At 40.0% G+C, this 12,333-nt stretch overlaps 1 protein-coding gene and 2 long non-coding RNA genes across 5 annotated transcripts; 1 reads left to right on the forward strand and 2 right to left on the reverse strand.

Annotated features, from left to right (window-relative positions):
- Positions 1-678: 678 nt before the first annotated feature.
- Positions 679-5,318, reverse strand: gamt (guanidinoacetate N-methyltransferase). 3 transcript variants are annotated; one of them, XM_077535290.1, is made up of 8 exons: positions 5,079-5,227; positions 4,833-4,908; positions 4,500-4,716; positions 3,343-3,488; positions 3,185-3,248; positions 3,031-3,098; positions 2,796-2,906; positions 679-926 (listed from the first exon to the last, which is right to left on the reverse strand). In XM_077535290.1, the coding sequence occupies exons 3-8, from the start codon at positions 4,678-4,680 to the stop codon at positions 786-788; spliced, it is 711 nt and encodes a 236-aa protein (XP_077391416.1). In that variant the 5' UTR covers positions 4,681-4,716; positions 4,833-4,908; positions 5,079-5,227; the 3' UTR covers positions 679-785. The 3 variants fall into 3 exon arrangements, with proteins under 3 accessions (XP_077391416.1, XP_077391414.1, XP_077391415.1); XM_077535288.1 differs by lacking the exon at positions 4,833-4,908 and having other exon boundaries at positions 5,079-5,318; XM_077535289.1 differs by having other exon boundaries at positions 4,500-4,908.
- LOC144027610 (uncharacterized) lies at positions 4,927-6,692 on the forward strand. The gene is made up of 3 exons (XR_013285496.1): positions 4,927-5,625; positions 6,064-6,294; positions 6,568-6,692. It is a non-coding gene; the product is annotated as an uncharacterized LOC144027610 (long non-coding RNA).
- On the reverse strand, positions 5,361-8,355 carry LOC144027611 (uncharacterized). Its single transcript, XR_013285497.1, has 3 exons — positions 7,938-8,355; positions 7,484-7,570; positions 5,361-7,402 (listed from the first exon to the last, which is right to left on the reverse strand). It is a non-coding gene; the product is annotated as an uncharacterized LOC144027611 (long non-coding RNA).
- Between the last annotated feature and the right edge of the window lie 3,978 nt (positions 8,356-12,333).

Consider the following 12,333-nt stretch of genomic DNA (forward strand, 5'->3'; position numbering starts at 1 on the left):
GCCAATTCCCAACTTGAAGTACACCAAAGGTAAAGATTAAAAAACCTGACTTGTTTTTGTTGCAACTTCACGTTTTTGTTATTTCTGTTTTCAGAACTACTTAAGGAATTCAACAAATCTAATTCAACTAGCAGAATTCCACAAATGTCATTTCTATCATTAATTTGATTTGATGTGTTACGTCACTATAAAAAAACATTAATAAATGGTCTGGAGGGGCCCCCTCCGAGGGGGGGACACCACTGCAATATCTGTTATAAGATTTTGCCCATTTTTATGTAAATGCTTGAGTAAAATTAACAATTATGTATGCTATAAACTACTAACGTAACACCCATATTTTAAATGCAAGCGTCATTTAAGGCATTTATTTAAAAATGGTCAAAATACCTTTCCTTACCTGACATTTTCTGCCTATCTTAAGTTCATATTCCCATGTTCATTTGACATGCACCTTTAAACAGAAATATATCCAGTAGTTACCTTTGTAGCATCCCAATATGCCACGCAAAAAAAAAAAAATGAAAAAAAATCTCCCAGTGCTTACATTGAGTCAAATGCTGGTTAGTGGTTAAGTTTTCCTAATAAAAGTGGCCACCATGTAGTGTAAAAGCTTCCCTGTTATTCTCATGTGACGTGCAAGCATAATTTGATAAATCCAAAGACCCATAGACATAGTTGGCATGGATTTAGTTTTATTGAAAGAAGACAAACATGTAAGGACAAGGAGAAGGTCAGAGAGGGCACGTTGTAGAAAAAAAAAAGTTTCAGCTGTGTTTTGCACTTTACTCTTTGATAATGGTGGGGGTGATCATCTTATGGAAGGAATAGTATTTGCACTCAGTGGGTGGTACAATGTCCATGGTGGTAGTGCTTATCTTCTCCTTCTTGAAGCCGGCTTCAAGCAGTTGAGGCACCTGGGTCTCCTGAAATCATTAACTCATTCACTGCCTTTGACAAGTATACTTGTCAATTGTATTTTTTAGAGCGGTGCTAAATGGGGGCGAATCTGAGCATGCTCCACTGTAAATATCAAACTTGGAAACAACTTTACTGATGCCCAACCACCGGTAGATGACATCATTGCCCCATTTTATAGGAAATAAACACAGTTTCAGAGTCCATGGGAGAAATGGCTGTATTTTGGCAAACCTACATTTTTCTGCTGTCAATTATAAAAGAACGGGACGGGACAAAAAGTAGGGAGTCTATTCTGTTATTTGGTAGATTCGGTTTATATATAATTATTGAATGTAATATCACGTGAGTATTGGAAATGTAAAAATTTTCTATAATGACTGGCAGTGAATGAGTTTTAACAGTCCCTCAGTAAGACGCAACGTCGCCGTTATCAACAACCTTGAACTTATTGCAACATGTTACAAATTTTTGCCCCAAACTCGAGGGCAGGTGATGTACAGTAGATGTGCTCTGCGCCTGAACCACCTTTAATGCTGATCATAAAAACATAAATCTTTTCGAGAACTATATGACTGAAATATTCAGACTCGAGAACTCAATATTGATATTTGTCAAGAACAAATTGTCCTGTTAAATGAACTTTGTTCTTGCGTTAGCCATATAGATGCTGAAAAGGCCTTGCATGTGTCAAAGATAAACGTCACATGTTAATATTTACCTGTTTTTAAACGTATGTCTTCACTTACGGATAGCATGAGAAGAAGACTGAATCGATTTTATTGATTCCAAAGCAGGGGAATAATCGGAAACAAAGTACAAAATTCATCTCTGTCCTAATCTACAGTATTGTTTTTTCCGTCATTCCACTCTTGTAACACCAAAGTGAACCTAGACATGAATCAAATCGTACTACTGCAATTTGCTGAAAAATTGTCATATTATAACTAGTCAAAAATGTTATAGGTGGAGGCTAAGACTTAAAAAGCAAGGCTTCCAAAGTATGGCCTCGGGGCCATTAGAGACCTGCAATCCCTTTTTCAGCGGCCTGTGACACATTAAAAATGACATTTTACATTGTCCACAAGGCTAGTTAAAACAATAAGTGAGGGTGTCAAAAAATAGATGCCACTACTACTAAACAATTTGATTCGTATACTGTAGATGCATTTATAATTTATAACTAAAGCAACACAATTTATCTTCAAAACATTGTGGTGGGGGGGTAAATCACTTTTAGAAGCAAAAATGATTACACAATAAAATCACCAGCAATTGGTTTTAAAAACAAACTATAAGCAATTGCTTAATTGATTTATTTCAATGTGTTTAGTATATTAAAGTCAAAGAATAGCAAAGTGGCCCTTGCAGCCTTCTAATTTTCTGTTCGCCTTTGTCAGTTGAAGTCTGTACACTCCTGCTATAAAGCTAACGTGGTAGTCTTAACTCATTCACTCCCAGCCATTTTTACATCTATCGGTTTCTGGTTTGCAGCGATTAGCATTAGAATATAGCTAAGTTTCATCATTATTCACAAATATATTTAGAATTGTGAGTAATTGAGCTTTTTTTTTTTCAACATGGCCCTGGTCGATCTATTATACGCTAATGCCACCTGCTGGCCGTTTCTATAATTACTATAATTTTTTTCCACCTGTTCTCTACAGTTGAGAGGCTGCATCAAAGCCTTCTGTTATGTGCTCAAGCATTTAAAAAACAAAAACACGTATAAATACGTCTTTGGGACACTTAGAACATTTAAAATAGAACGTATTTATACGTTTTTGAGAGCAAATGAGTTAAACTAGAACTAACTTTTTTTTTTTTTTTTAAACATTACAGAATGATGATCACATTTGCGGATGAAACCAACTGACCTGAAACATGGTCTCGATATTGTTGTATTTGCCCTTGAGCAGCTCGCCCCAAGAGGTCAGGTTGCAGTAGGTGAGGACGCCGCCGGATTTCATCATTCGGTGAGCGTGACCCTACAGACGAAGACAAATCAGACCTTCAAGTGTACCAACGTGTGATGTAATTTGCCAATCAACAATTCTAATTTCATGCAAGCCAACAAACTGCTGCGATTTTAATGCCATATTGTGTGCCAACCTTGATGAAGTTAAACTGGTGAGTGTGCCACGTTTCCTCAGACAGAGGGTAAGTGTCATACAGGATACCTGGAAGAGACAAAATGCTAGTTTTAGAAGTGTACAAGTGCTTTTAAATAACCGCACAATTGCTTTGCATCTGCTGTGATTCATACCATCAAAGTGGTTATCTGGCAGGGTGGGTACAACCTCCTCCCAGAGGCCCTTGAGGGGGACAACCTACAATGACAAAACTCAGTATGTTACTCAGTAACATCTTTACATGTCAGCACAAGAGGAAAAAAAAAAACCCTTCAAGTGGAGGTCCACTGACTTTGTGCGGTTGAGACTTGGCCCAGTTCTCCAGTCGGGCAAAGACGCCATCGTTGCACTCGATGATCCAGTGCTCCTCAATGGGGAAAGACTCCACTTTGGTGGCTGCAATGGCCATGCCGAAACCAATCTCCAGAACCCGGCCGCCTACATAAAACACACACCTTAGTGATATTTCAATTACTTGACATTCAAAATGGCCATTAAGTTGCAGTGATTTAAACAAAAATATACACATTATTTCATGGTTTGCTGTTTGAGGATCACCAGTTGGTTGGATGTGACTGGAAACTTTACAGGGTTCCAAGAATATAAATAGATGTGAGTAGAGGCTTGAGATTTATTGTTGCAGAGTTCCTGGTGATTTATTGGCCTTTAATTACTTGGACAATTAGGAGTTACCGTAAGTTGGCATTTTAAAGTGTAAACTTGACAAAATAATGAAATATTTATATATATGAGATAAGACCCCATAAAACACCTTTAAATATGGTAGGTTTGTCTAAATGAGGCCTTTTGTGTCAATGTTCTTTAAATGCATTTTATATTTCATTTTTTTTGTTTTTTCATTCACTTAATTTGCATGTACTATAAAAATAAAAATATTCACAGATTATTATCGTGAATGGAAGTGAAGCAAATATGAGCATATGTTAAAATAAATAAATAATTTTTAAAAGTACCATTACCGAGAAAGTTTGGCAACTGACACTTGTCTTCGTACATGGGGGAGTATGTGAGTCTATTTTCACACAAAGCAGAGATGACTTGAGTTAAGTGCCCCCGCCCCCCCCCTGCAGACATCTTGGCCAATGTCCACGACAGCTGCTGGACTGCTCTGTTCACTTTCCCCACATGCAAGTGTGCTCCATAGAGTTGATCAAAAAAGGAAATAAAACTTAAGTCTGCACAAGTACATCATTACATAACTTCATTTATAGCACCTTTTCCCTTGTTCCAAGTTACCAGGTGATTTACATTAAAAACTGTCAATAAACAAAGCCAGTTATCAAATTGTTTAAATAACATACAAAAGAAAAATTAATCCATATAAACAATTTTAAAATGCTTTATCTCTTGAGCTAAACATCGGACGGAACGCTGGCATGCAACGCTGCGTCCGACAATGGAAGCCGAAGCAAAGAAAGCGCGCTCTACCTTTGGAGGCTGCCACGGTTGCCAGGGAGTGCATGTACGGGGTCTCCCAGCGCTCCATCACGGGTTTGCCCAAAATCTGCAGGTGAGTGTCGGCTTCATCGTAGCCGGCGATTGCGTTGTGCCACGAGGACTTGCAATCCTCTCCCTCGGAGAAAATCGGCAGGTCGGCGTTGGTGCTCATCTTGTTTACTGCCTGGAGATGGTTGGGCCGGCCAGACTGGGTTCAGGGCGAAGTGGGACGAAAGGAGAGAGCTGGTGGTTTATAAAGAGGGCTGTGGAGTGCTGACGCCGCGGGGGTTTGACCGCACGCCAGGTCAAAAGGCGAGTACTCGCCTCCGAGATTGTCTCCACATCAGATGCGTCACTCTGTTATATTATGCATACGTGAGGCCTCAGCGAAAGCGAAGGTCTGATGTAAAAACCGAGAAAGCAAAATAGAAACACTTTGAAATGCAGTTTGAGCAAAATTGATGTAACTATTTTGAGTTATTATTATTATTATTATTATTATTATTATTAGTAGTAGTAGTAGTAGTAGCAGTAGTAGTAGTTAATGTCCTTATTTTGCTGCGTTCTCACCAAAAGCGAGGGATGGCGATTCGACGGCGCGTTTGCATTGTAGTAAATGGAGTTCGCGCGCAACGGAACGAAAGTGCGTGGGGCGGCGCGAGGACGCGTTTCGCGCGTTGGGACGCGGTGCGCAGTAGCGAAAATCCGCACGTTCGCATATTCGTCGAAGTTCAAAAAATTGAACTTTTTTCGCATTTCGCCTCGCGGTAGGCAATCGGCTTCGAGTAGGGGCCACGTAACACACAGCGTCCTCTATAGGTCGCTTGCACATGTCGTCACTTCCGCCTCGGATTTCTCGTAGTCGCCATGCTGGGTGGCCTCCATTTACGTAGCGATTCGGTCTAACACGTATCTATCACGTTTGTTTTCTGCGTTTAAAATGGTACATTGTTGCTGCATCGTTGGCTGTTCGAACAAAGCCAAGGGGGAAAATGGTCGGTCTTTTTTTCCGAATTCCGAAAATAATTAGGAACCAGGGCCTGGAGACAGAGGAGTGCGGACTCCGGAGGGAAGTCGTTACTTTGGGCTCGTGTGTGCAGCGATCACTTTGTGAGCGGTAAGCTTGTTTACCTTTATTTAATGCATGAGGATTAATAACGTTTCGACCGCCCATATATGGGCAAGTTGCTTATGTTTTGGATTCATGAGCAAGCAAGTTCGGTAGTACAAGCTGGCTAGCGGACGTTAGCCGAAAGCTAACATCGAACATTTTCACCCAAGTAGTGCCAGTGCAAAGTGTTTACTGCTGAAATTGGATTGATTAGTCTTGGGCTTTTAATGCCGATAACATGTTTTTTGGTGGCAAAATGTAAACTTGGAAAAAAAAGAGACAGAAGGGGCTGATGCAAGAAAACAGACCCCCGGGGGTGATGCAAGAAAAGACCCCCGGTAGCCTACACATCATGCTAAAGAACTTATTCACGGCCACCCTACTGCGGTAAAATAACCAGTCTTTCCATATTTTATTTGTTTATATATTTGTTTATTTTAACAGGTCGCCCTGCGCCCGTTTTTCTGTCCAATCATCCCGACTGGGCTCCAACATTAAAGTTGGGTCCCAAGTTACAACATCTATGTCTCAGCCCAGTCGGTGCCAAGATATGAACGTGCACAGGAGAGACAAGCAAAGAAAAGACGACTCGAAGTGGCAGAGATTGTTGCAGTTATGCAGCCAGATGGCTCCAGTAACCTGTACCCTCAAGTACTGCTGACATCATTGACTCTGGTATGCCACTCAGAATTCATTACATGATATATTGTATGCATGAGTGAATGTATGTGTTTGTTTGTGTGTGTACACGCACCTTATATTTTAGAGACATTTGGAAGTGTTTATAGAAATAAGTATTTGCCTGTAGCAATGTTCATACATGAAAAAAATGCAACAAAATGTGTACATTTCTTTTACACTGACAAAAAAACTATACTACTTTACTATATTAAACCTATTACTGGTACCGTATTTTTTTGTGATTTATTTTTTTATTTTTTTCTTTAGGGATCTCATGCCACACCGACTTGATTGCCAATGACATGATGGAAACGAAGGCGAGCATCAAAGCATTGGAGGAGGACAACATGCGACTGTTTGTTTGGCACTAATAAAGGCAGCGTTTATACAAATTCTATTGTTGGGTTTGTTTACAAATCTATACATAATACAAATGACAGGATTTGACTCAATGTGCAATATGGTCCCTCTTAAAGTAATGGCATAAATCTCTATTATTTCTAAAAGCACAAAAAATGAAGTGAATAATGATTAGATGTAGTAATTTCAGGGTTAAAAATTGAACTGTTAATTAATGTAGTTTATTTTAGCACAGGTGCCTACCATCCTGAGATGACGGTATGATGTAATGTTGATGGGGTACGCAATGACTTTCATTATGCTATGTACAGAGGAAAAAGTTGCTCTCTTTTAAATTTGTTTAATGTAAGACAAGTACCAGTACTGTGTTACAGTTTTCCCAATAATCCTTGTTTCACACTTGTCACAAAACCACTGTCCTTTTGGCAGTCTAGATTGGCACACTTCAAGTGATATTTGATTTTACAATCTGCTGCAGCACAAAAAACTACTTTATTCCGCATCTTTGAAGTACATGAGCAAGTGGTAGGTGACAGCGGCTGAGCAGGAACACTGGAAGTCCACTGCTGATCTAGTAAATGCTCTCCCGAGCAGTTCAGGTAAGGAGGGGATTTTGGGGGAAAAAAACTCTGGCTTTTCCAACTGGCCAAAACGAGCGATCTGGGTGGACTCGCTCAATCACACTTTGTCCACACCACAAAGTCGCAGAAGTCCGTCCAGTTAAACTCATCTGTGCCAGAATCTGAAAATATTACAAACATTGTAATGAAAATATGAAACATAGAATTAAATAAGAAACTACAAAAAGTAAAGCCATACATACCTGGTAATACTATTGGTGTTGTCGTGACAAGTGATGGGAATTGTTGCCATCTGGCACCAGACAGAAATTGGGTGTTGTGACAGCCTCCTTAACCGTGAGATCATAAGAAAAGCTGTCAGTATGCTCAGTAGTTACCATGAACACGTTTTATTGTACTGGAAACTGAAACTAAAAATACGTCCTCTGAGAGTGGTTAACCTTAACCATTTAGAATAAGTTGATTAAGTAACATGTAACTAGTGAAAGGGTAGCATTAAATTTAATTAAGCCACGGGGAGGCTGTGTAGTTACTTTTTATTCTTATACGCTCTGCCATATTTGCCTGTTATAAAATGATTAGAAAAACCACATCAGGTAAAGCCAGCTGTGCATGTAAACACAATGATAACAGGAAGCCTGAGAACAAATCAACATTTTTGTGTGCAGAATTACCAACACCATGTGGTTTACTTACGTGCAACAGCAACAGTTTCTTCTGATGCGATGTTAAAGTTTACACTCTGTATCCACCCGCTTACAAAATAATTGTAAGCCTCCAAGGATTTGTTGGCGTGTTATGGAGCATGTTGTCAACACGAGGTAGGGAAAGATGTCCAGAGATGTCACATTTGGCCAGCAAGCTTTCTCCGTCAAAAAAAAAAATCACCCTTGGTCAGGACGTAATTAGGATCAATCCCGCCACACAGAGACACCTTCTGCCTGTATCGTTGTTTTTGATCTTCCGGTAAATCGTGAAAATACTGCGAAAATTACATCAGGTTGATAAGCTCTACCGTGTAACTCGCGAGTGTACCTTGTGAACCGGCGGACACCCAATATGGCGCCCGAAGGAAAAACTCCCATGATGCATTACGATGTGCAAGCGACCTATAGGAGGATCCTTTGTTGACATTTTAGCGCATGCGCTGATGGCTGTGTGGAGGAAAACATGGCGGACTGTATAGAAACACCATACACGAAGAAAGCGGGCAAATCGCTGTTATTTAAGCACGTTAATGGCCGAAGGATGGAGGAGGTTTACGGAGTTGTATTGGCGACAATTTGAAACTATTGAAAGCCCATATGAGACGTGGGATTATGACAAAATTTGGTCCGACTCAACTGTTTCCTGGTGACACATCTGCTTTGGGGACAAATTGCTCTTTAATACAAAGCCCTGTGCAAAACTGGGTAAATATTCCTCATTGAAGTGTACATCCGTGCGTGCATCGAGTCGCGCCGGGAGTGACGTCATGCAACACCGGCAAATTCGCCCTTCGGAGGACCCAGCCTTGTGAATTTGGACACAGGCAGACTATCGCATTACATTTAAGTTTGTGGAACGTACGTCACTCCAAACCAACCCCTCAAAACAATCAACATGCAGTCAACAATCAATAGTTCCATGGGAGAATTATGTCAACAAGCACCACAGCTTATTCTTGCTTTATTTTGGGAAATGTAGTGACTTTAGTACAGTGAGACGTGTCCTGTGTGGGAGAATTTCAATGGCATCTGGTCTAGTTTACTTTTAACAATTGAATATCAGAGCTGACAAAATTCTTCTTTTCAAATCCAGTCTTGGAGAAACATGCAGTCATTCTATGTAGCATACTAGCATTGTAGCACCTTTAATGGAGCTGTCAGAATGGAACTTACAACTATAGATGCGTACAAGGAGTGAGATCGGCAGGTATCAAAACAGATAAAGAATTCATTAGAGGAACCCAACCCAAAAATTGTCTTTCCATTCATATGTTCTATGTGTTCCCACTAGTGTAAAAATGGCATCTGATAAATATTGCATTTATGGAACATGAACTAAGCAACAAAAACCTGACTTTTCCCCATCTCAGGCGGTGGCCATTCTGCTGCTTGGTATCGAAAATGACATCACAGTTGTTCAATGCTTAAATGTTGCATTCAAGGATAGTGGGAAGTCAGATTTATCCCACTAGCATTGTCCCAGTTCCGAGCTCAAAGCATTCGAGGTAAATGTAAACAACGATGGCTGATTCCAATAAATTGTTTGTTACTGAAACCCGTTGTAACAGTCACTCCAAATCGCATTGTGTTACATAACTAAATCAAAGTAGTAATAAATACAAATATAAATCTTTAAAATTTTGGGGGAGCCATTGTTGAGTAACATCTCACTGAAGCCGGTGGGTGAAGTTGGAGTGTCCTTTTGATTTTTCCGACTTTGCAACTCGGATCTCCAAGTTCATTAGGGGCGTTCCCTTGTGCACTTAGTGCACATGTGTCAAGATCCGGTCCTCGAGGGCCTGAGTCCTGCATGTTTTTGAGGGTTCTCTAATCCAACACACCTGATTCAACGGTCAGAATCCTTATCAGACTCCTGTAGCTCTTGCTGATTAGCTTAAATATGAATCAGCTGTGTTGACTCAGACCCTCGAGGACTGGACTTTGACACCACTGACTTAGGCAGCAAAATCCATCTGTTTTAATTCATGTCAGGGGGCGGCCATTTTGCCACTTGCTCAAATTGCTCAAGGCTGAGGTAATGACCAACCATGGCTCGGCTTGCGAACACATGACATGACCAAACTTAGAAAACAGGTGAACTGTTATTGGTCGTTACCTAATGCTACATTCAAGAAAAATGGGAAGTTGGACTTTTCAGACTTCATACCACTAATTTATATTCCCAAAACACAATATTAATCAGAATACAACGTTTATACAAGTGGGGCTGCATAGAACATATGGTAAAAAAAAAATTTTGGTTCCCTTTTTAGACAACTGGCACAATTGTATTCTGGAAATCAATTATGTGGAACCTTTTCCCTTTGTGCAACATTACACGTGGCACGATGACACTCCAATGGGCCAAAACAGTTCATTTTTCCCTCTCTTACATCACCTGGACCATCATTACCCATCAGGCACTTCAGGCACATTAGCCGAGGCTGAGCAGGGTTTACTCCTCACTGAGAGTCCTCATGTAGTGATAGCTTTATGTCCACCTACCTCTCATACTACACGGGCCTCTTTAGTTACACTGTTTTTGAATATTAATGTAAAAGCACACATTCATGTGCTTCTGTCGACTGCAACATTACTTCTACTGGACTGTATCTATGGGTGCTTATGTCACAAAAGCTGGCCTTTGTCGAGGATTTTACCATCTCTAGGGCAGGTCTTTTAACATGCAGTGCATGTAGGGGTCTCTAATTACCCCCCCCCCACCCCACACCCATTCTTTCTTGTGAATTCCTGAAAATAAAGCCACCCCTTGGAGTTCCGCCAGTGTGGTTCTGTCTTCAAGAATGTGGCTAAGGAGATGAGAAAAAGCAAAGGTCATGTACTGCAGACAAGTGTTTCCCAACCTTTATTGAGACAAGGCGCCCATTTTATGTCACAAAATGTGTTAATACTGACATAATGATGATATGCATTTCTCGCTGATGATCTGTTTAGGCACACTAGTGTGTCTCGGCATTCTGATTGGGAATCACTGTTGTAGGAATCATATGCAAATATTCCAATTTGACAATGTTCACTTGTCAGACCTCTTCATTCAATGGAGACGTTTTACTGCAATGCCTCTTGTGATACAGTTCTTGATATTTGACTAACCCCCTATCTTCCTTCTCTTCTCTTCCCATACAGCTGTCCTCAGCATTGTTTTGTCCATCTCAAAGCAAAGGTAATGTCCACGTGCAGTTATCAGCGGTAAAGGGCGAACAGATAATCATCAGTAACTGTGGTGTTTTTCACCTGATTTCATGGATTCACAAGTTGTCTCAATGTCGAATAACGTGCAAATATTTTTTTGTTTTGGTTTTTGCAAGGATGTAGAAGACTGAAGTGAGATATTGTGCACCAGTTTTTAATTACTTAGAACTACATTAAGCTTGGGGTAGTTACATTTATTAAGAATTAATTAGTGTTTAGATGTTTAATACCACATTGAATTTTCAAATGTAATAAATAATAAACACCACTTGTTGTTGTTAATGTACCAATAATAATGAGTGTTGCCAAATACAGTGTTAGAATCACACTTAAAAAAAAAAAAAAAAAAAAAAAAAAAAAGTTTGATTTTGAACAAGTTGAGCCACCAGGCGGCAGCAGCAGCTCATGCTTTCAGGCTTTTGTCTTTATGAAGAGGGGTCACAGATCACTGTGATTCTTGTGCCATCCATCCATCCATCCATCCATCCATCCATCCATCCAATAGATTAGTTGAATCGTTGACCGTGCAAGTGTAATGTTACATGCACGTTACCTAATTTTTGTGGTCCGTCTGTCTGCAATGAATCTATGCTACAGTCTTTCAACTTACAGTAAATCAGCATCATGGTCTTAAAATTGCATTTATAGACTATCTACCATAACTATCTACAGTTTCAATCTGTTATTGTAACACTATTATTATTATTATTGTTATTATTATTATTATTATTATTATTTTATCCTAATATATATACTAGTGTAGTGTTGTTCCGATACCGTTTTTTGGCCCCCGATACCGATTCCGATACCCAGCTTTGGAGTATCGGCCGATACCGATGCCATACGGATACCTAAGGTTTTTTTTTCCCTCAACATGAAAAAGCTGTCCTGCCATTGGTTCAGAGCATTCAAGAGCCAATAGGATATCTTAGATCGGCATGCAGTGAACATGTCACATATCAGTGAATGTCGTGCACGAGCAAGACACAAGATGCTGCATCCAAAATCCTATATTAGTGTTTGAATTAATGGTATCGGCATGTTCCTTGTGAGTACTCACCGATACCGATACCACTGTTTTAATGCAGTATCGGCGCCTCTGCCGATACCAGTATCGGTATCGGAACAACACTAATATATACTAAATCAAGTAATCTGTAGTAAATCTAACA

Source organism: Festucalex cinctus, chromosome 10, assembly GCF_051991245.1.
Source record: "Festucalex cinctus isolate MCC-2025b chromosome 10, RoL_Fcin_1.0, whole genome shotgun sequence".
Classification (NCBI taxonomy): Eukaryota; Metazoa; Chordata; class Actinopteri; order Syngnathiformes; family Syngnathidae; genus Festucalex; species Festucalex cinctus.

Excerpts from the sequence above, each read along its gene's own strand:
- gamt (XM_077535288.1), bottom strand. The coding sequence starts at position 5,264 with ATGCGAAAAAAGTTCAATTTTTTGAACTTCGACGAATATGCGAACGTG. Across the intron at positions 3,249-3,342 it reads CCAAGTCTCAACCGCACAAA|GTTGTCCCCCTCAAGGGCCT; the intron begins GTCAGTGGACCT and ends TTGTCATTGTAG. Across the intron at positions 2,907-3,030 it reads ACCAGTTTAACTTCATCAAG|GGTCACGCTCACCGAATGAT; the intron begins GTTGGCACACAA and ends CTTCGTCTGTAG.